The sequence below is a fragment of the Porites lutea genome, chromosome 1 (assembly GCF_958299795.1).
Source record: "Porites lutea chromosome 1, jaPorLute2.1, whole genome shotgun sequence".
In the NCBI taxonomy this organism is placed as follows: domain Eukaryota; kingdom Metazoa; phylum Cnidaria; class Anthozoa; order Scleractinia; family Poritidae; genus Porites; species Porites lutea.
In genome coordinates, this window is record NC_133201.1 from 33,785,453 (window position 1) to 33,810,162 (window position 24,710).

The 24,710-nt window shown below is 39.6% G+C and overlaps 1 protein-coding gene and 1 pseudogene across 1 annotated transcript; one reads left to right on the forward strand and one right to left on the reverse strand.

The window, feature by feature from the left end:
• The first annotated feature begins 108 nt into the window (after positions 1-108).
• LOC140937497 (uncharacterized) lies at positions 109-2,130 on the forward strand. The gene is made up of 2 exons (XM_073387059.1): positions 109-233; positions 1,386-2,130. The coding sequence occupies exons 1-2, from the start codon at positions 132-134 to the stop codon at positions 1,995-1,997; spliced, it is 714 nt and encodes a 237-aa protein (XP_073243160.1). The 5' UTR covers positions 109-131; the 3' UTR covers positions 1,998-2,130.
• A 2,670-nt stretch (positions 2,131-4,800) lies between these two features.
• Positions 4,801-24,710, reverse strand: part of LOC140948801 (pseudouridylate synthase 7 homolog) — an 87,510-nt pseudogene continuing 67,600 nt past the window's right edge.

Below are 24,710 nucleotides of genomic sequence, written 5' to 3' on the forward strand. Positions count from 1 at the left end.
TGGGAGGGAACGAGATTTCACGCAGCCGTCAATCATGTAAAAGTTATCCAATCAAAAGTCAAGACGTTGTCACTGTCGTCATTATAAGTATATTCCATGTTTAATTTTCCCCTTTATTTCTGCTCTACCGCATGCCAGAACGATTCGTTCCCTATAATCTGTTTCATATAATGCTAGTGTTGATCTTCTTAGCTGCACTGTTCTCAGTGCAGCATTCTTCAGCTGAGACCAAGGTAAGAAACTTCTAACTCTATATTTCACAACCTGCATAAATGTATATGCTACCACAACATTATAGCATGGAATTCCTTTATGGTCTACTGTGCATAATCCTCGAAGGATAGCTCTTCAGAACTGAAGGCCCTTATCTACACGTAGTTAAGTTATCAACTCTCGCGAAAATTATCAAGATATTACGTAAAACAATGAAACTATCATAGTTGCTATTAGTTGCAGACTTGATGGGTTTAGTTTTAGGTACGAAAATTACCTTTCTTCGTCGCACTTTTCAGTATACACACCCGACCCAACAATGAGTTAGAAACATGTTACATTAAACGGTAAATATTTCTGTTGTTCACTATAATATTTCTCACAAAATCGCGAAATTTAAAACTCCCGAAACAGCCTTTCAATTTTCGTTTATAAAGTTAGTGGGGACTGAGAAATACCCGTTTCTCTTACAATCGAAGGCCAAGACCTTCACATGATCACACTGAAATAGCCCACGCAACACGTAAAATATATCCAATTACCCTGACACACGCTTACACCTTAACTGAATCTTAAGGGGGGGGGGGGGGAGGGGGTACTTCCAGAAAAATTTAGTGCGGGTGTGCGGCACGCTTTCTGAAACCCTTTTATTTTCCCTACCCTATTTCAGACCTGACGCGTGACCGGAGCGCGCGACAAAATGTTACGGCACGTACACGGTTGACGTAAACATTAAAAGGGAAATGGTCTTATCGCCTAATGAGGAAGAAGTAGCTTCTTCTAAAAAACACACCCAATTCAAGACTAGCATGCACAAACCATACCCTATTTCAGACCAAAATGGTCGACATTGATACCCTTAGTTTCAGACCAAAACGGCTAAAAAAACATACCCTTTGGCGCCGCACGTATATAGCCTATATAAGGGAGTACCCCCAACATAAGGGCGCCACAAATCACAAATCATTTCTCTGTCAAGCATATTTAGTCCAGCTGAAACTTGCCGACGCAAAATTTCCGATGCGAGGAGGACAGTTTTAATACAAGTAAAGAAATTTTTAACAACAGAATTGTTCAACGCAGTTAATGAAGCCTAACACCCATAAGTCAACAACGCGTAACGCGTACATTGTAATTACAATTTCCACTAAAACTTATACTTTTTGTTCCAGGAAAAAATTCCTTACTACCAGCTGTTTACACCCATGAAGTTAGTGAATGCAGCAAGCTTTATCTACCATCAACATACCGTGACTGCCACTAAACTGACCTTCCTGAGCGCACCAGTGAATTACGCTCGCCTCATACAAGTGCCACTCATTCCAGCAGAAACGCTAAACGCCGATGCAAACCTTGTTATAAAAATGGTCATCGGGACTGACATTAATATCGGTCAGGGAGAAAGCGATCCCTCGTACGTGATTTCCGACGGTCAGTTTTTTGTTGGTGTTCATATTCGCGACAAAAACAATTACAAAAATGCGTCTCCTTGTGATCCACTTGAGGGAAGCAGCGGCAACACAATGGGTAGCGATCGTCGTTATGGCTCGCCTTTGCCGAAGCCTGCCGAGTTTTACTACCCGGGAAGGGTCGAGACCAAGCTAGGTCTGTCTGACCGGTGGGGAACCTGTTTTACTTCCCACGATGGCGGCTTCAGCAGTGAAATGATTTTCCAACACAAGCTGAATGCTCAAAAAGGCCTATTTCTGGAAATATACGCTGATGCCAGCAACGAAAAAGTGGGCATCAAGTACATTGAAGTGAGCATTGTGCGGGAAAGCTGACTGAAAGGACAAGCCTAATTCATCCTATGTTACTGAAAAGCGATTGACATGATTCCTTAGTGAAACAGAGAAATAAAAATATAAGAAAAGAAATTTGTAAAAGCCGATGCAGACCTGTGAAAGCTACCTAAACTCAGTTGTGATTCATTCTTTAAGAATAGTATGATTGGGAATACATAATAACTATGATTTGCAGTACAATTGTTGTTAGCAACTCAATGACGATTTTGGAAAAATCCACGTTCCAACTGTGGCAAAAAATTCGGCTAAAGCAGAAACGAAAATCGCATTTAGTTCACTTTCCCTCAGAATAACTTCAGTTCAAAAATAAGGGCGACTTCTTGTTTCACCCAGGTAAGGGTTGGTGTTATCAGTCCGCAATATCCCTAAATTTAAGGACAGGGCCAAGTGGTGACGCGACACTTTTTAACCAGTGAGAAGGCGCGCTTGTGTTTATCAACAAATAAATCAAAACATCGCCCCAGTGATCATTTTCAAAACAGCGGACGGAGTCGGACAGAATTAAAGATGAGCTTACAGTATTCGTCTAGGTTTCACATTTAATATTTCAAAGAAAACATTTCATGTAAGAGAATAAGAACATTAATCATTGCAAGGAATCATTGGGGTGTTCGAACTGATTCCGGACCGATCGCAGAGCTCGTGGGCTTCAATGGCGTGGCTTGCAAGATTTTTGATACAAGCAAACTGGTCCCGTGTAAAAATAGCCTTATAAAGAGAGTGTGAAAATTTGTTGAGATCGCACAAAACAAGATTAGTACTACCTATTAACTTCTACAGGTCAAGAATCAAAGAACCAGTCATCATAACCAGAATAAAAAGTAGTTCAAATTTATTGATTTTTCTTGTTTGTTTTTTTGTGTTGTTTCGTGTTGACTTCACGCATCTGGTGCTTTCTTTGGTTGCTGTAGTACCTGCAATGTTTTAATTTTATCCCAGATAATCAGTGCATGTTCAATGAGTAGCGAAATACATCATTTACAGTTGAAATTTGCCTTCTTTCTTTGATTGTTTTTTTACTGGTGGATGAACATTTTGAGAATCAAACAGCATTAAATCTTTCCAGATTTGGTGAATTTCAGAAACAAAGCGGTTAGTATCTACCTTGCGCTTGTGATCTTCAATTTCATCCCCGCAAATTCGGCAAAGTGAGGCGAGATGTTGGACTTGAATATCCATAACGCTAATAAAGTTATTTTGGCCTTGAAAAGAAAAACGGCAAAGGCTCGTACTAATGCGAAAAAAAGGTAATAACACGGCTCTGTGAGAGACCCGGGAGTGGAAAACGTGCGTGTTTTGGACCTCGGCCGATTCAAAAATTGTCTACCAAAATTCTAGGTTGTCTACCATCCCCACTTTCAACATGATAAAAGTTAACCGATGTGACAATCGAGGAAAAATATCTAGAACTTCGCAAAAAATCTGTGAATCGAAAAAATAATAGATGCTTGTTCACCTACCTTGAAAACCGACCAAAATCTCACCTATACATCGCGTTGTTTAAAAGAAGAAATAAGCCACAAAATGTGCTGAATATTTCACGAGACACTTCCAATATGGCTTCTGATACGCTGTCCACTTAAAAAAATTGTGCATGCCTCATGAAAAGTCTTAAAGATATGCCTGAGAGCCTCGAAACGATGACTGATTCTGTCCGACTCCGTCCGCTGTTTTTAAAATTTTTGATCACTGGGGCGATGTCTTGATTTGTTTGTTGATAAACATAATTGGTTGAAAAGTGCCGCGTGACCAGTTGGCCCTGTCCTTAAATTTAGGGATATTCCGGACTGGTTATCGAATATAATCAAACATGAAGGTTGTAAAAAAAATCGAGTAAAATGAGTTTTTGATTGTAAAACAAGTTCTCCTTACTGCACCAATGGAAATGTATCGAGAACAATGTGGGAAAATGCGTGCTCATATAGAGCTGAGTGGCAGAGTTATAATATGAAGAATTATGCAGACCGAGGAGGCGTATAACACCCTCCAAGATATGCCTAATTCTCTACATGTATCATTCAAAAGCCGAATTCAATAACCGTTGCAGTTATTATTCATTCAAAATATTTCCAACTTAATAAAGCGTGCTTACCTCGATCTACGTAAAGATCCCGTGTTCACATCATTGGTCTATTCCTCGGGAATCTCAGGATATGAAGGGACGTTTAGTCTAGCAGAAATTCTTTAAATAGCAATTGTTAACTATTGAGTGGTAGTTTTGCGAAAGAGTAAAATCTTCTCCAGCCCTGGTAAAAAGAGCTGACCTACCGCGCCTTCTGCTGCCCCTATTTCTGTCGACGTCACTTCAGTACAATTGACCACTCCAGAAACACCATGATAACGAACCATAATACTGTTTGTTGGTCACTCCAAAATTTTGCATAAGCATTATCTGCAGTACTAGTTTCTCTTGCGAAGTAAAATGGCTTCAAGAGAAACTGAAAACAATGCTCAAGCAAAATTTTGGAGTGACCAACAAACAGTATTATGGTATGTTATGGTGTTTTCTGGAGAGGTCAATTGGCGTGGATTGTATTAAGGCCGCCAAACATCTTCCAAACTTGGTCAACGCTAGCTGGTTTTAAACAATAAGCCAAGGGATTTATGCCAATCCGAAACAGGAATATTTTGAACGAATAAGAAGGGTTTTCGTCATGGTTCCAATAAGATCAACTGACGTGATGCACCTGTGACGCCGCACTGAATGTCGAAATGTCGGTTACTGTAAAAAAAAAGCCCTATTCAAGACTACACTCGACCGTTCCACTTTTGTTAAGTAGACTTACCGATAAGCGCCAGACAGAGAATAATCTTTCACTTTATGCCGCATGTTACTGATGTCCAGTCCATCATCAGCCATGATTTTTTTGTAGTGATCTTTCATGTGGTTGTCTGGGTAAACAACAGCTTACGGTGTTTATATATCTCAACTGGTGAGATATGCTAGAATTTGCACGTCCAAAGTTGACTTCATCAATAGACTCCGTGGACTTTCATTACGACTCAGACAGCAAGGCTTTGAAACCAAGCTACTTCAGAAATCATTTAATAAATTCTTCAGTCGCCATGGTCTTATCGTCGAGAAGTATGGTGCAGCCCTGCGGGAGATGAGATTAGCAATCCAGCCTTGAATTGCACCATCGTATCCTTACATTACTTATTTATTACCTAGTGTTGTATTTCAGATGTATCTCGGTACGTGTGCGCGTACAATTTTATTTTGAGCGCGCGCATTATTTCTTTATTTATTTAATTGACGTGTACATTTAGTTCGTTTATTAACGTCTTAATTTTACTTTGCGTTATTTTCCTCACTTATACATTGTCCGTGACTGTGCTCACATGGTGGGTGGCTCCTCCTAAAATGTTCTGCAATTGGTATAGGATTTAATGGAGCCGAAACCAATTGTGGAATTGCACGCATTTTAGGCATCCTACTGATGAACAGTTGCGACCCGTAGATATATATTTTTTAGCAACTAAGATAATTTGCAGTCTGTCTACTTTGAATCGTAACCAGGAAGTGGAAGAACGACGTCATGAATGGTGTACTGCCCGGATGTTAGATGCTCTTCCGTTAGCACAGTGACCGCGGTGCGACTGGGTTCGGAAATGAAGTCCACCACATCTTCCACTTGGGGATTGTCTGCAATAACGGTGTAGGATTTCTAAATAAGTTGACTTATCTCGAACAGCGCTCAAGCTGGCTTCATTGGCAAAGTTCCCGAGCGGGAAACATTAGCGGGTTTAAGCAAAGAAAATGTTAACGTCCCAGACGCTTATAATGCATTTCCAATGTTCTTGATAAGTGTTTGGAATGCGATATACCACATACAGTAAAAAAAAACTGACAAGGAAAGAGTAGTCAACCGTCTTAAAGGTAGGCACTGTTGGGACCTTGACTAAGAGAGGTCATCAACTCTGGTGCGCCCATTTTAAGGAAGCTCACCTCCGTAAAATTCGCGCAATATGTGGTAATCAGTGCACTCTGTAGTCCTTTTCACATTTTCTAAGATTAAAATATCTGTCATATCGAGATTTTATTTGCGCCCCATTCAATTGTCATTTGAAGTCAAAGCAAAGTCCTGTGGTTGAATCGCTAGTTGGGGAGAGCATCCAACGTCAAATAGAGGCAATAAAATTTATGAAATGTGTTTTGGTAAATTTCAAAAAAAGTTCAAGTTGTAGTAACCTGAGATCAGGCTCAGTTTTTGTTTCGCTTTGTAAATAACATTCCGGCGGGCAAGGCGAAACGAAAAGAGATTTTTTAGCGGTAGCCGTTTGAGAGAATGTATGAGAACCGCTAACATTGGGCCTGATCTCAGGTTAAAGTTGTAGTCATGCAGTGACAAGACAAGCAACAAAATTGTGATGCACTTGCAAAGATGAAGTTTGACTGTTTTATTTCTCCTTCAACTCGTTTCCTAGACATCGAGGTTGACATTACGGTCGTATTTCTTGTTTCTGGTACAAACGTTACTGGGGACGTACCGATCATCAGCTATTGGCCAAAACGCCATTTGCACGATCGGGTCATTTTACTACTACTACTACCAAAATCCTTTTCGTTTTTCCTTTCATATTTAAATTTGGTAATCCCAGCGAGGTTTAAAACAACAAAGCCCTCATTTGCACAAGAAAGCAAACCACTGAAGTATTCTGGTATTAGTAGTTGTAGTAATAAAATGACGTCATCGTGCAAATGGCCTACTGTTTTTCCCTGTCCCTTGTAATAGTCCCAGAAGTCTTTGCGAAAGTAACTCGGCCCAGCCCTCTTTTCCTTTCTAAAGCGCCAACTTACCAAGGAGAACTGACATAGAACATTAAATAGGAAAACAAATCAAAGAGAAATCGAACAAAAATGGGATCATCCACGAGATAATTTGATCAAAACCTAGTTCATTAAATAATACAAAGTTTCTGAAACCCACCACTGTTAACTGTACAATCAGCTGACTTCTTTGATGCCCCTACAAGGTGTCCTTTGACAGGTTGCAATCCATAGTCCTAATACAGTGTAACAAATATGAGCCTTCTCCAGGTGTTCAGATAGTGAAGTACAGCGTCATTTGCGCCGTTTTAACAACCTGAACGTCTTGAGCTGGCTAAACAAATACAGTCTAACCTCTCCTTACGGACACCTCTCTATTAAGAACAGTTCGTTTGGTCCCAGGAATGCCAAAAATCATACCTTCCCTACCTCTATAATACGGACACCTCTGTAAAGCGGACAATTGGTTCTGTCCCTTTGGTGTCCGTATTAAAGAGGTTTGACTGTATTGGCATTAACAATTTCTTGCTCAGTAGAGATTACAAGATCGTTGGCCAAGGTGGCTATTCCATATTTGTTCCTACAACGTTTTACATAGCTGGCCCAAAATCCGTGTTTTTAGTTGAATTTCGACGACGCGTATCTTACTGATTTCACTCCAGGAGAGTAGAGTGAGCTTAATACGCAACGGCAAGAGCGTTCCACAAACGTCACACGCTTCTCGCCTTTCCTCGCAGGAGGCGTCTTTCACGCGCGCTGGCGTATGTCGCTAGCTCGATACTAATCCTTTCAGGGAAAAGGAACTACTCGTTGCCTAGTTTGAATTTTTTGGATAGCATATTTTCAAATGGTGCTTGCTCTTTGCACAAATTCATGTCCACCGCACGCAGTTGAAAAATACAGAAAATAAAGAGGTCTTTTGTTTAAAGTCATCTGTGTCCGCGAACACGAAGTAAAAGCAAAAATATTTTGTACTTTGGTATTAACAGAGCACGGGAAATACTAGTTTCTATACACCTGTACCTAGTAGTCTCTTCAAAACTTTTTATTGGATCAATATTTTCGAGTTCACGCTTTTAAAAAATATTTCAATCATGTGGTTAAAATCTCTAAACTGGCATTAAAACAAATTCTGACTTTTATCCGGATATGCGCATGATATGATGCAAGAACAATTATTTATGTATACATGTATGTACTATAAGAAAGCCTAACATACCCGCTATGTCACCTTTGGCTTTTTTTTATGTAGGTCGGCCTATTTGTGTTTTTTAAATAATCAGCTTAATGTCTGAATGGCTAAGCTCTTACAGTAACCGCATCTTGGATTATAAGTGAAAGCATGCACGATTTAAGCAATAGAAAACGTTTTCTGTGTTTGCATAGCCTGATATAAATACGAGAGGGGTTGGGAGAATTCGAGACAGTTATGCAAACCCGAGACGAAGTCGAGGGTTTGCATAACTGTCGAGAATTCTCCCAACGCCTCGAGTGTTTATATCAGGCTATGCAAACTCAGGAAAAAAGTTTTCTATTGCTTTTATAAAATAACTTTTCCGAGAAAAAAACGCAAAACTCTTTGTATGGCACTGATTAAAAGAGAAATTCTTACCAGTCGCAAAATCTTGTCCACGAAGTCTTGCACGCGTAATCAGTTCTTGTTTTGCAAAAAGATGCTTTGCAAAATACGGATTTTTCTCGCTTAAAACGGTCAGCTTAAGCGAAGAAAAATATACACACCTTCTTTGTAACGATTTTCCAAGTTTAAGCCGACGAAGGAATGGGTAAATAAAGTAAACGTTTTGAGTTTTGAACTCGAAAACTTTTTCAAATTTGTGCTTGCGTGATTAGCGCGCGAAAAGCCAAACAACTTGAGGCCACAACCATGTTTACATACTCTGATGCAAACACTCCTCTCGGCCAATCAGAGCGCGCGTACTATCTTAGTTATTTTATAACTTTTAGTAGTAAAACTTAAAATTACTAGAAGAATCACTGAAAATAATAATAGACAACGTCACAAATACCTTAATACGTTTAGAGGCCATGGAGTTCCACACATAGCTCTGATAGGCATGAACATACATGAGTCTTGTGTTCCTGGAGATACTCTGCAAAGCATTGACCAGTCCTGATGGGCCATGTCTAACCAAACCCTGTAAGAGATCACTCTCTATACACTTCCCTCTGGGGATCTTTGTCAGAGTTTCTTTGGCATTCTTAGTGTCCTTCCAATGCTGACGAGCTGTTCTTAAGTCATCTGGTTCCCCATCGCGTGGATTTAGAAGGAGATCAATCGCTTCTGACCATTTGCTTAGAAGCAATGCAAGACCTGGAGGTGTTGCATTAAAAACATGTATGGTTACAGTGGTGGACCCAGGGGAGGGCCCCCCCACCCTTACTTTTGGACCAAACTGCCCCCCCCCCCCCTTATCTAAAGGTCTGGATCCGGCACTGGGTTAGAAAGTGAAGTAAGCTCCTCCCTCAAAACAGGAGAACTATTGATAGAAATGTGATGGTGAATAATAATACTATTTTAGCCTGGTGAATAGATGAGGAAGATGTTATTCAGTCGATGACACAGGCAGTTTGGAAGAAAACATCCGAGTACGCCCAACAGGAGTCAAACCTGCAAGTAGGACCTTCTGGTTATTAGTCCCGATGCTCTACCACTGAGCCACAGAAGACTGAGCTAAGGTCACTAAACTAGGTTCATGTGACAAACATCCTACATACAGCTAGGACTAGAATATCAGTGATTTTGTTACAAATAGTTATGGTGAGTCCTGGGACTCATCTTCTAAAAAATCATAAGTCCCTGTTAAAAAAAATGAATCTGAAATTAAAATATGTAACCAAACGGTTATAGTGAAACCTGTATTAAGCGGACACCCTCGGGGAATGCTGTAGTGTCCGCTTAATACAGGGTGTCCGCCTAATATAGGTTTCGATATATAATGTAAAATGAGGTGTCAAATGCCATTCAAATGAACAGTGGAAGCGTTTATAATACTCCCAGAGACTTTGACGGTAGACGTTTGCATTAATTTCTTAATCAAAGTGAACCAATTGATCATAGTACCATAAACATGAATTACAACTCAAATTTGAAGAAATTAGATGAGTGAAACAAGCTCTATACAAACAAAACGAAATAGAAAACAATCATGTACTGTGAAACTAATCAAATAAGTTCGTCAAGTCACGTTTTTTAATGTAAACATCGAAAAATTTGTGGGTGGCAATTCGAGGCAATCTTTCGCATTTCCGGTGTCTGGCATGTTGGGTGGTGGAATTTAATTACAAGTGTCCGTTTAATACAGGTTGGCAATAATAGAAATGACCATTTCAGGTACTTTTAGGTGTCCGCGTCCGCTTAATAGAGGTGTCCGCTTAGGAAAGGTTTCATTTGAGGTAAATAAGGGAAATAAATTTTGGTACTTCGGCTACTGTCCGCTTAAGAGGGTGTCCGCTTAGTAAAGGTTTCATTTGAGGTAAATAAGGGAAATAAATTTGGGTACTTCAGCTACTGTCCGCTTAATAGAGGGTGTCCGCTTAATACAGTGTCCACTTAATACAGGTTTCACTGTAATCTGAAGACAGACTCCAAAACTCTTTATTTACAGTATACTGAAATTAGAATATAGTCCTTCTATTTTAAAGCACAACAAAGGCTAAGAGAAATATGCATCATTAAACAACAACCATAATTACAGGCCGGATATTTGTACAAATATACATTTTCAGATCAATTGATCAATCTTTACATCCTACGGGATGCATGCCATAAATTGTTTTCTGCCTTTTGGGATTTTCATGCGTCAGGGACGCAAGACGTAGAGGTAACAATATCAGTGGAATATTGCTATGACTGAGCTCTGAGTCAGTGACACAGGCTACTTGAAAGAAAAAAAATCCAAGTACCCCCTGTGACCTTCTGGTTTACTAGTCCAGATGCTGTACCAAAAAGCTACAGGAGACTCGTAAGAGCTACTTGTAAGGCCACTAAACTAGGTTCATGTAACAAACACCCTGCTTATGTTCAATGATGGGAATGTGATGGCATCCAGACTAGTAACCAAATGATGGGAATGTGATGGCATCCCGACTAGTAACCAAATGATGGGAATGTGATGGCATCCCGACTAGTAACCAGAAGGTCACAGGTTCGATTCCTAATGGAAGAACTCTGTCACTATTTCTACCAAACCGCCTGTGGCATGTGTTACTGACTGAATAACATTGTTCTCAGGAGCACTATTGTGCCACAGTCACTTGGGAACAGATTCAATGCAATGTGGCATGAGGGCACAAACAGAACCCATTTTGAGGGGATTATTTTATAAGTATTACAACTTGTTCTCTCAAGGTCATTTTATTGTTTCAAGGTCATGTGACAGTGTGCAAGTGCAGCAGGCAAAGTATCGCTGGTTTCCAAATGAAGTCATGGCAGCCATGTTGGTGGTCATGAATAAACTTAAATCCATTAACTTTTCATGCAAATTATTTGTAAAAAAATAGTTTCATTGACCACCAACATGACTATCCAGTTGCCATGTGGCTACAAGGTTACAAGCAAGGTGACAAACCAACTGAAGAATAAGAAAATATACTCATGCTTCTTCCCCAAATAATTAAGGCTTTTTAGCCTTCTTTCTCACCCAGGGTGGGGGAAGGGGGGGGGGGGGTGGTTAATGACATGATAATGTGGGTTAGGGTACAAGGCGCTTGTTGTCTCAAATAGAATTTGCATACATTACAGACATCTCACATATAGGTATCAATGAGGTTGTTCCTTGTGGCTGTGTGAAAGGAAATTTAAAAAAAGCAGAAGAAAAAAACAACAACAAAACATAGTAGTTACCTATTTTATGTGTTGGAACTGACGTGGTTCCAAACCGTTGCAGACCAAAGTAGTTGATAAAACCATTGACCTTTAATGACTCCAAACTCTCCTCAATTGTACTATGATCTCCAGTAACATTGCGAAGTGTGACAATAAACTGATTTCCTGACAGAAAACCAAGTTTTAGAGGCTCTTTACAATATCTAAAGTTCCCAACACACAAATTCCTTAGGGTGCTGTTAAGATTCTGTAACTGTTCAGCCCTGACCCTGTAGACAGAGACCCACTGAGTGGTGATAGCCCTACTATCTTTTGTTCCAGCATAACCAAACATGCCTGGTTTGATCTTCCGGAGTTTGCTCAACAGGTTGATGGCATCCATAGTGTCTTTGTTTCCCTTATTATTCCCTGTCTAGAAAAGACAAAAGAATTCTTATGATAAGTGTTGATTCTAAAACTGTAACTCAAGGAAATATTATCGTTGCTTGCTGTGACTATAGGCTGGAAAAATGTATACATGTATGTTAAATATAAAGATGAATGCCTTAATAAAATAAAGTGAACTACAGGAATTCTTTAATGTTAAGACCAAATCAAAGTACGTTATAATCACTGTATACCAGCTGGTGCTTTCAATAAAAATTGACGTAGCCAGCAACTTTGAATAGAGTAACCGACTGTATCAACAACGGGCCATTAGTCCCCTTTTTCTAGGGGGGGGGGGGGGAGGTGTCTGGGGAGTCATGTGCTACCCCAGAAAATTTTGAAATTTCAAAGCCCTACAATGCGATCTTCAGCTTTCCGGGGGCTAAACTGAGGACAAAAGACCGTGTTTTTCATTCAAGAAAATGTAGCTTTGATAATTCAACTTTTGATTTATCAGTCACAATCAATTCCTATAATGTACAAGCAATGAACAAATGATGAAAACTAAATTACATACTTTTGCACATTAACAAATTCTGCGTAAACCTTTAAAGAAACTTCTAAAAAATTGACTAAAATATAGCGTTCAAATGACTACAGCATAACGTAAAAGCAGTGGGCCTTCATGAAAAAACATCATAATAGCTCTCTAGGACTACATGTAATACCTGAGCAAAAATTGATTATTATTTTTCTCATCACCAGCAGCATGCAGTTTAAATATACTAACCAATAACAAACTGATTTTTGTTAGGGTATTTCACTAAAATACTAACAAAGGAACCCTGGCTTAATTCTAAACCCTCAGTTTTTTAATGCCCCATAATTTCAATCAAAACCTTCTTCCCTTTCCTTGTCATACACTGTCCCAGATTTTTCAAACCCTCCAGAAATAGGGCTAATTTCTTTTTCCCAGAGAGGTTAAAAAAACTCAGGATTCAACGGGACTAATTTTCCCCACCATTTTCCTACCCATTTTTTGTACACGATTATGGAAGTTACACATCTGAATATAGAAAAGGTACTTCGATGAATATTATTACGAGGAGAAGGAAAATGAATGGGCATAGAAAACATAATTAGCAGAGCATGAAAAACAGTGTACAATTGAGAAAGGTCAACTTGCTGCACTTTTCAAAAAAACGCATGAACTCTGCATTTCAAAAGCTGCCTTCACAATTTCGTTTTTTGCTGCTCTCAGTCATAATTACGATCACAAGCAATGAACCTTGAAATACAGAAACACACAAAACGGATCGAAATCCACCCATCACAAATCAATTTTGAACCCATTGAAGCAAACTTCTAATTCCTAAGGGGTTCACTTAGATGATTGACAGCAGCGAAGAACACAAAAATCAGCGGGCTTTTGAACTTCAGAATTCACGTGTTTTTGGAAAGCGCAGTTAAGTGTAGAAAGGAAAGCTGGGGACATGTTAGTGAAAAGCAACCTTGTCTTCATGGCCTCTCCTAGCTCTGCCGCTCCTTGCTCACTCTGAGAGGGAAAGAGATGACCCTGGGAGGGGGACAAGATTGATCAAAAAGGCTGTTGTAGTTCAATTTTGTCGTTGGTTTAATTTTTTTTCTTTATTTCAACCTGATTAACATACATCACCATACTCCAAAATAAAGCAAAATAAAATTTTCACCAAGGATAAAATTGAACCATGACAAAGGTTACCTCACTCTTACCAACCTCACCCTCACCCCCACCCCACCCTTCTCTCTGAGGGAAAAAAAAAAAGAAAAAAAATCAGTGAGAAGGAAAGAAAAGAAAATGTATATATTATTGTATATAGATACCTAAAGCTGAGAAGTTTTCCCTGATTGCACGATGAACCAATCTCCTGTGATCTTTGTCATCATCAGGTGATAATGTCACTGCGTAGTTACTAAAACAAGGAATGACCTACAATGACCTACAATGACCTACAATGATCTACAATGATCTACAGTGATCTACAGTGACCTACAATGAGCTACAATGATCTACAATGATCTACAATGACCTACAATGACCTACAATGATCTACAGTGATCTACAGTGACCTACAATGAGCTACTATGACCGAACGTGTAATCCCTGTAATGAGCTAACATGAAAATTTTAGAAAAAGACAAAAAAAAAAAAGATCAGGGGACGTGTGCGTAAACGTAACGCGTTTAGTCTACTGCATGACAGCCCATTTAACGATGACAGCACCTCTAATTATTACGTTTGGAGATAAATTTACAGTGTAATAATACATGTATGATGATACTGTGACTTTTGTCCAAACCATCCCTTGCAACCTTTCCCATTAGTTTTATTTCGTCTTGTCTTTTTTTCAAACAAATTGAACAAACACAGTCACCCCAACAGTCGATCCGGGGGGATCTTCAAGGGACGTAAGGGTAGAGGTGAACAAAGAAGGCCTTCAAATTCTGACCCTGTTCAAAAGAAAAATTGTTCATTTTTTTTAAGTACCCTGGCCTATATAAGACATCATAAGACCCTTTAAATGGCTTCCGGTCCAACAGGATGCTCTGTTTGCTAAATAGTAAAATCCATATCCTGCTCAGCGGCCCATACCCATCTAGGCCAAATGAGGAAGTGCCTGCATGACTTCCGTCAATACAGGGTATAATAGTGATATACCGGTAAAAACGCGATTGCAATAATCTATTTTCAAGTTTCTCGAGTTACCTGAGATCAGGCACAATTTTTGTTTTGCCTTTTCAAAATGTGCTCGGCAATTTGATACCATGAGCCTAGTGTCACGTCCAAGCGTGACACACGACAAACATCATTGTCTGTCATTTTCTAGCTCATTGTAGGGCTTATTTTAACTCATTTTAGCTCGTAGTAGGTCATTGTAGCTCGTAGTAGCTCATCGTAGATCATTGTAGGTCATTGTAGGCCGTTGTAGGTCATTGTCGGTTATTCCTTGTTTTAGTAACTACGACACACGTCCCCTGATCTTTTTTTTTTGTCTTTTTCTAAAATCTTAATTTTAGTTCATTACAGGGATTACACGTTCGGTCATAGTAGCTCATTGTAGGTCATTGTAGATCATTGTAGATCATTGTAGGTCATTGTAGGTCATTGTAGGTCATTGTAGATAATTGTAGGTCATTGTAGATCATTGTAGGTCATTGTAGGTCATTCCTTGTTTTAGTAACTACGGCTCAGAACGGCCTTTGAATAGAAACGAAGCTGGGGGTGCAGGCCTTGTTTTGTTACACACAAAACACGGTCACTCCCCACCCTCGCTATCTTTGAAAGGCCTGGAAACTAATCACACAACTGTTGAATGGTCTGCTGGACAACCTTCAATGTGTTTTATCAACATACTCTAACACTGAAACATTTTTTCATGCATTGACAGCTTACCGCTTCTGACTTTTCTGTCATCTCTTGTGAGTGTGCATGGGGTATATGATAATGAACTGCTTTCCTGAAGGTTTTGTAGGGTGGCAAATACTCAGCAATTACTCTTGGAATTATACAACATAGGTCTGATAAAATGGATTCTTGAACCTCAGCAGTTGGCAAAATTTCCTGCATCTCTACTTCATCAATACCCTTTTGTGGTCGTTGGTTAGATAGCCCCTTGGGAATGACCCTGTCTTTCACAGCATACGCGTGGAAGTAATGCAGAGATTTGTTGTTCTGTGATTTGGTCTGACATCTAGCTTTTACCTCCAGGTTCCAATTATCCCCCACAATCCTACACATTAAAACAAAAACAACATGGTTATAATTTTCTTGCACTATCTTAGAAGAGAGGATGATCATGTTGAATACTATAGTGTTGCCACTATATTTATTCCACAGATTCCTTTCTCTGAGCATCAAAATATCACAGTTGTCAAGTTTAGTTGAACTAAAGAGCTTGAAAACCTGTTAGGTTACTATAAAAACCATTGAAAATAAGCAAAATGTAGGATCAAAGCTTACATGCAGTTAGGTTTCCAAAGAAGTTCACATCTTCTAATTGGGTTCAAATTTTGTTGAAGTGTTTGTATTCTTTAATATCATTGGTTCATTGACAAATGATATCACCATACCTTGTTCTTTGTTAATTATTCATTGGATAATTTTTTCTATAAGTGGCTTGGTTTGAGTTGATGCATTATAATGGTCTTTATCTCTTGAATTACCTAGTTTGTTTGCTCACATGCTTATGTCAGTATTTAAGATAAACCGCCTGCTGATCATGATGCATTAAGGTTTTTTAAACACATACCGTATTCTGTCACCACTGTAACAAAATTTGTCGTCTGAAATATTTTTTACCCATTCTTTTCCCTTTTTTTGCTTGCCAGTGTTTGTCAGAAAAGCTTTATTAATTTCTATTTTTTCAAGTTATAGTTATAGTACCTGAAGTTTTGGGTCTTTTCTCCTTTAAGTGTATCCAATACAGAGAGCACGTCAGTATCTTCAATAAGGTCATCCTGGTTCCGTGGAAGCATTTCCTTACAAGCTCTGTAAACTGCATCACTGTAATTCTTATATTTAGAAACAGCATCCAAGGAAAAATCGACTGTACAAATTTCCATTGCATTTTCATCTTTTTCGCTGAGACTGTTGATCACTTCTTCAAGTAATTTGATTTTGTTATGGCGGTTCACTGTGTCAATTTTCCACTCATTTACTGACTTGTCAAAAGATGCAGCTACTTTTTTTTGCATATTACGCAAGGTGTTGGGGTGACTGGAAAGGCCTAACTTGTGGAAGCAGTCGACTTCTTCCTTCTTGCAACCCCCGAGGACTAGAATTGTGTTAATTCGATACGCAAAGTTGGAAATTGGCATCCAAAGATTGAGGTAACTGGAAATAATTAATGCCTCTTGGTTGACAGGATTTTTCACTTTTTGGCAACCTTGAACAGATGCCTTAACAAAGGTATGCAGTGAGGGGATTTTCTCTTCTACATCTTTAAGTAGACTTTCATTAGTGAACTCAGCTAGCTTCTCTAAATTACCACGATATTTGAACACGTTGGAAGGGTCTTTCGAGTAACGTTTGATCTCCCTTTTTACTTGTTTCCCCAGTTCAAGCAGGACTTTACTTTTCAGTGCCTCAAAGTTCATAACACCATGTGCAGCAGCTTTGTAATTTTCTAAAGCCAAATTTGTGACAAGCATTTTTTCTTCAGGGTTAGTCTCATGCTCAATGACGCGTCCATTTGGGTATGCAATAAATATCTGGAAAAAGAAAAAGAAGGGAAAGTGATTTACCGCCAGTACATCGGTAAAAGAAGGTCTCATCGCAAATTATTTTAAGCACGTTAGAATATTAAAAGGTTTGAAATGAACATGTTGGTAAATTGGCAACAGAATTTTACTTTCACTCCTAGACTGAGAACACATTCATTGAACACTTCATTGTAAACTGCGATCAGCCGTTCTTTTTTTTCTCTTTTTTTTTTCCGTACAGTTTCGTAAAAAAAAAAACCCGCAGCCTGATCGCCGATTTCTAAAACTGGAAAATAAATAATTGTCCAACTTATCTTTGAGCTTTGTCAACAATACATGGAATGATAAAGAGCACTGCAAAAGAGAACGGCTTTACCTTCTTATAACGTCTAAATCTTTTCTCTTTCTTTCCTTTTCTCAATTTATGTCAATTATTGTTTGAAAATAGCGGCTAAAAACGTGAGAGCGAAGAAAGGTGAAAGGGCACAGCGTGTATCAGTTAGTTACATTATAGTAACCAAGATCACGGAATATTTCAAACAAAGTAAGTCTCACTTCTGGAATATAAACATAAGTGCAAGCAACAAGAATAGAATAGGTAAACCCCCACCTTGACAACTGCTGACGAGTAATCATCTTTCACATCAGTTTCTGTCACTGGTAAACACATTAAGTTTACAACAGAATCGTCCAGCTTTTCTTGCGCCGACCAGGCAGAATTCAACTGAAAAAGCGTTTTCCTCGATCTACTCCCACCTTCTGCTCTCCGGGACGAAGAACCTTTCTGCTTTTTAGAACCAGGAGTTAACCCGCTTGGTGAATAATTCTGACTGTGAAGACGCTTATTTCCACCACCGCTACATTCATCGTCGTTTGTTTCGCTCGCAGAAACGATCTTTGACATAAATCCTTCTTCCACCTCATGAAACATAGTACAACAATTGACAATTTTCCTTGCACATTTTTTGCACAGTGACGAGTCACTTTCTGAGGTAGAATCAATATCTATTCCGACGCTGTTAATAAGATCGGAGAGGATGACAGTTCCAGTTTTACAAAAACTTTTCCCGCAAAACTCTTTGTTTTTCGTTGGCTTAAAGAGAGGAACAGTGCCTTCTCCAGATGAAACATTAATCGCACAAAAGTGACATGTTTTGTTCACCTTCTTAGGAAAACTCATCTTAAACTGCCATACGACACGACACAAAATAAGCCTGCTTAACTCGCCTCTGCACAAACCTCTGCACAGCTGGTCCAGAGACATTTCGCGCCTTAATCTGTAAATTTGCCGCCAACGAAGCTACTTCCGGTAAATTTTGATTGGCTCACGCTTGTCGGATGACGTGGCCAACATTCCCGTTGACAGATCCTTTAATTAGGGGGCGGCAGACGAATTGACAAACAATTGTATCAGACGTATTTTTTTTTTCCCCCGCCAAAAAAAAAAAAAATTCGCCTGATCGCAGGTTACCTGCTGAAAAACATGGCCATTTTCTTGAATTTTTGTTGCTAAAACAGCTCTAATCTGATTGGTTCTTGTTGGTTCCTTTTGTGTTTTCAGCCAATCAGAAAGCATTTGTAATTTGCACTCGTGTTACACATTTTGCACTCGTGTTACAGAAGAGCTGCACTCCTTTCTCAGCCAATCAGAATTGAGTAATTTTTTCGTGTATATTATTACTAATTAAAACACAAGAATACAAACATCAGCTTTTTGACAAGACTGCTTATCTTTACGGCCATTTTTTTTACCAGAGTCATGGATAAAACAATCCATTTTATCCGTTTTATCGGCGTGGTAAAATCGCAGTACAAGCAGGCCCTGCATTGTTCTGGATACAAGCAAAAAACTGCTACACAACTTCACCGGCACATCTTGGAAGACTTTACTTTCCCAATTATGACATATCTTATTTCAAGACTTGTCTTAATTTGGCCCGTCTAAAGCAGCATTCTAAAGCTAACCGTCCAGAATACAATGAGAGATCAGCAAACTTGCAACCTTGTCAGCAGCCGTGTTATTCCGTCTCCAGGATACTGTCGATATTGTAGGTCGTTTCTATGGAAATGAATGAAGTTTAATTCCAAGCGACTCTATCCAAGTTCAAACCTGTACAAACTGTACTGAAGTGGTGAAAGGGAGCGTGTACCACTTTTCAATACCTATGGTGCCTCACTGTACTTTTTGATCATTTTGCAGTACAAAAAAGAGCTGGTAGAGGAGTTTTCAGACAAAATTGTTCCACAGTTTGCAAATGGGACACTCAAGACTATTGTGGATTCAGTTTTCACCATAGATGAAATCCAGCTTGCTCACAAAAGAATGGAGTCTAATGAAAATATCGGCAAAATAGTTTTACAAATAATGTAAGACTGTCAAATATGACCTCTAGCCAAGAAGAGTCAACTTTAATTTCTCCTTTTTTTTTCCAATCGTTATCGTTATTTTTTTATTTATATATTTATGATTGCTTTGATTGTACATATAGCTCAAGAAAGGAATTTTGTTTAGTACCCAAAAAGAATCGCAAATAATGAGAGAGACTTTGCCAGCAGCACTGTAAACTTATTTCCTTGGCCACTTACTAAAGGGAGCTTATTAATAGTAACAATGACAGTGGTGGCAACAAATTGAAGCAACATAGGTTTAACAAGCAAGACAACAACTCTGTACCTGCATGACGTATGCATACGTTTTCAGTTGCTTTCCAGAACAGTTAGTTTCTTTGCCATCACTTTCCATCACATTATCTACAGAATAAACCAAAGAGGAGCATTTTGAAATTAAAGTTAATAAAAAGCTTTAAAGGTCAAAATAGGTAATACTTTCTTGTCACATTCAACCGTAGCTCTCTTGACCTTTGATATTCAGTGCTTTAAATTTCTTCATACAACAAGACTAGAATAAGTTACGAAATTTCATTTGAGTTTTAAAGTTTGAGCATACTTTCATAAAATATATAGGATGCAAATCCTTCTCTTTTTTGTGTACAGTTTGCTTGCACTTTCAAAGTGGCCACTATGGCTAAACCAAGAAACTTCTGTCCTGACCAAGGGCCATAAATGTAGCAACCATTTTTTCTTTATGATGCAGGATTATTTGATAAAGCTCAGAAGCTCTTGGCTTGTCACAAGCAAGTAGAATGTTATGGTACTACGGAAGAAATTTCAGTTGACTACTGTTCTTTTACCATTTACGTTTATTTATATTTTCCTTTCAATTGGTTCAGACAAAGGGAAACAAACCATGTATGACTATTAAACTTGATGATCATCACTTGAAAGTGTTACAAAAGACAAGGATCTGCTAGGGTGGTTCGGTGTGCTACCCCCCCCCCCCCTCCCCCTTATAATTATAACTTCTGATACCTAAAACTGAGAAGAGTGCCCTCTTTGCACGATAAACCATTCTTCTGTGATCCTTTTATGCCACTATAATATTTCTTATGGTCTTCCCACTTGAGAAACCTACCTGTCGTTAAATACCTGACAAGACTGACAACAAGATCCCAGTCCCATACAATAAACTCTGCATATCTATGTTTTAGAATGCCATGAGTACTCTCTTTACTAAAATCCAAATTTGGACTTTTCAATTTAAACAAGGACATTTTGTTTCTTTACTAAAATCCAAAACTCAGATTATTGGTTGAAATGATCCACAATGGAGGTGGATTCTTTTGATGACCTTTGATCATATCCAAAACCGAATACTTTGAATACATGATCCGAAGTGTTTCTTTACTGTGGATCCGAAAAGAATGAATATTGCTGGTGGAAACTCAAAACAATTTTAATACAAACATCAACTTTTTGACAAGACTGCTTATCTTTACGGCCATTTTTTTACCAGAGTCATGGATAAAACAATCCATTTTATCCGTTTTATCGGCGTGGTAAAATCGCAGTACAAGCAGACCCTGCATTGTTCTGGTTACAAGCAAAAAACTGCTACACAACTTCACCGGCACATCTTGGAAGACTTTACTTTCCCAATTATGACATATCTTATTTCAAGACTTGTCTTAATTTGGCCCGTCTAAAGTAGCATTCTAAAGCTAACCGTCCAGAATACAATGAGAGATCAGCAAACTTGCAACCTTGTCAGCAGCCGTGTTATTCCGTCTCCAGGATACTGTCGATATCGTAGGTCGTTTCTATGGAAATGAATGAAAAATAATCCCTTTTTTGGATACATTGTTTCTTTTGTCAACAAAACATCCTATTGGATTTTTGATCTGATCTCGGATTTTAGAAAAGAAACGCACCCTAAACTGTTAACAAATTCCGGAATAGTAAGATTTCCATATAAACGCATTCATTTATAATGCATACATGTTTTGACTCTATTCGTGTTAACTATTTGTGAGAAAAAGTATGAAAATGCCGCATGTATAATAAATGTTGTGGTTATACGGAAATCTTACTATACCCCAACTAGCTAGCTAGCAGGGAATTTCCAGATACACCAGGAAACGTAAAACTGTACTGAACTTGTAAAAGAAAAATGTATGCACAGAAAACAAAAAGTAGGCTTAAACTTAATACTTCTAAATGTCCACTTTATAAGCACAAAATATACTACCCGATTTCTTACAGTGGAGGATCCACACCTTCAAATAAGGGGGGCGGGGAGGAAGGGGGGGCAGTCATCCAGACCCTGAGATAAGGGGGTGGGGCGGTCGTAAGAAAAAATTTTGTCAACGCATCGGGCTTCAGTTTGGCCGCCACTGTCTTAGGTGGGCTAATAGCCCCGTAAGAAAGCGAGCTCACCTCATACTCATCGTGAGCGAACTCCGTAAAGAGTTAGCCCTGTAAAATGTTCAGAATGAACACCAAGATCCATCATTGATCAACTGTTTCAATTTTGACTACCAGTACCTTCAGCGACCTTACTCGTTGTGCCAAACATCGATTTCAATCAACCAGCTGAAGGGTAACCGGTCAAGTCGCCCGAAAGTCATCTCGCCCGAAGTCATATCGCCCGGAACCAGAGTTATGTCGCCCGAAATACATAGTCATGTCGCCCGCAATTTTATCGAGTGTATAAACTTGAAGAAAAGGAAGGAATAAACTGGTAAAATGTTCACTCGCTAACCTATGCAAATATGAAGTTAAACAAAGACCCCAACATCGCTGTTCATTCACTGTTCATTTCAGTGTTGTTCGTTGTTCGTTGTTATGAACTAAGCCGCTCATTCTACAGTAAAGACTAAGGTGCTCATTCTACAGTAAAGATTCTTGTAATTATGTCGCCCGCAATTTTATCGAGTGTATAAACTTGCAGAAAAGTAACATCTTAAGTAACTTTTATACTTGGCCATACTTTCCGCGAGCGGTGTGAAAGAGCAGGTTTATTAATGGCCACGGTGGTGAAGTCCAGTTTCGGTTGACTCCAAGCACTGTCCAAGAATCGAACTTTCAAGGACCTACATAGATAAAGCCCGCCATACCGCCGCCATCTTAAAATTGCGCCCGCAATCGATTGCGATGTTCTCGTGAGAAAAAAGGTAGGTAAGTGGTGTAAGCATCATATAGTGGTTCCCCGTTACTTACTAGAAGGAGTGTACATAATCCTACATAGCCCTACACAGCCCTACATGGCCCTACCTAGCCCTACATAGCCCTACATAGCCATACATAGCCATACATAGCCATACACAGCCCTACATAGCCCTACATAGCGCTACATAGCCCTACACAGCCCTACACAGCCCTACATAGCCATACATAGCCATACATAGCCCTACATAGCCCTACATAGCCCTACAGAGCCCTACACAGCCATACATTACCCTACATAGCCCTACATTGCCCTACAGAGCCATACATAGCCATACATAGCCATACACAGCCATACATAGCCATACATAGCCCTACATAGCCCTACATAGCCCTAAAAAGCCCTACACAGCCCTACATAGCCCTACATAGCCCTTCATAGCCCTACAAAGCCATACATAGCCATACATAGCCCTACATAGCCCTACCCAGCCATACTAGCCCTACATAGCCCTACATAGTCCTACATAGCCCTACATAGCCATACATAGCCCTAAATCGCCATACATAGCCATACACAGCCATACATAGCCCTACATAGCCCTACCCAGCCATATATAGCCCTACATAGCCCTACATAGCCCTACATAGCCATACATAGCCCTAAATAGCCATACATAGCCATACACAGCCATACATAGCCCTACATAGCCATACATAGCCATACATGACCCTACATAGCCCTACATAGCCCTACACAGCCATACATAGCCCTACATAGCCCTACATAGCCCTACATAACCATACATGACCCTACAAAGCCATACATAACCATACACAGCCGTACATAGCCATACATGACCCTACATAGCCCTACATAGCCCTACATAGCCCTACATAGCCCTACATAACCCTACATAGCCATACATGACCCTAGATAGCCATACATAGCCATACACAGCCATAAATAGCCCTACATAGCCGTACATAGCCATACATGACCCTACATAGCCCTACATAGCCATACATAGCCCTACATAGCCCTTCATAGCCCTACATAACCCTACATAGCCATACATGACCCTAGATAGCCATACATAGCAATACACAGCCATAAATAGCCCTACATAGCCGTACATAGCCATACAAGACCCTACATAGCCCTACATAGCCATACATAGCCCTACATAGCCCTACATAGCCCTACATAGCCATACATAGCAATACATAGCCCTACATAGCCATACATAGCCATACACACCCATACACACCCATACACAGCCATACAGAGCCATACATAACCCTACATAGCCCTACATAGCCCTACATAGCCATACATAGCCATACATAGCCATACACAGCCATACATAGCCCTACATAGCTATACATAGACATACATAGCCATACACAGCCACACATAGCCATACATAACCCTACATAGCCCTACATAGCCCTACATAGCCATACATAGGCCTACATAGCCATACACAGCCCTACAGAGCCCTACATAGCCCTACATAGCCCTACATAGCCCTACATAGCCATACATAGCCATACATGACCCTACATAGCCCTACATAGCCATACATAGCCATACATAGCCCTACATGGCCATACATGACCCTACATAGCCATATATAGTCATACACAGCCATAAATAGCCCTACATAGCCGTACATAGCCATACATGACCCTACATAGCCCTACATAGCCATACATAGCCCTACATAACCCTACATAGCCCTACATAGCCATACATAGCCCTATATAGCCGTACATAGCCCTATATAGCCATACATGACCCTACATAGCCATACATACCCCTACATAGCTATACATAGCCCTACATAGCCCTACATAGCCCTCCATAGCCATACATAGCCCTACATAGCCGTACATAGCCCTACATAGCCATACATGACCCTACATAGCCATACATAGCCATACACAGCCATACATAGCCCTA

Coding starts and splice junctions, on each gene's coding strand:
- LOC140937497 (XM_073387059.1), top strand. CDS start 132: ATGCCAGAACGATTCGTTCCCTATAATCTGTTTCATATAATGCTAGTG. Junction 234..1,385: donor ATTCTTCAGCTGAGACCAAG/GTAAGAAACTTC, acceptor TTTTTGTTCCAG/GAAAAAATTCCTTACTACCA.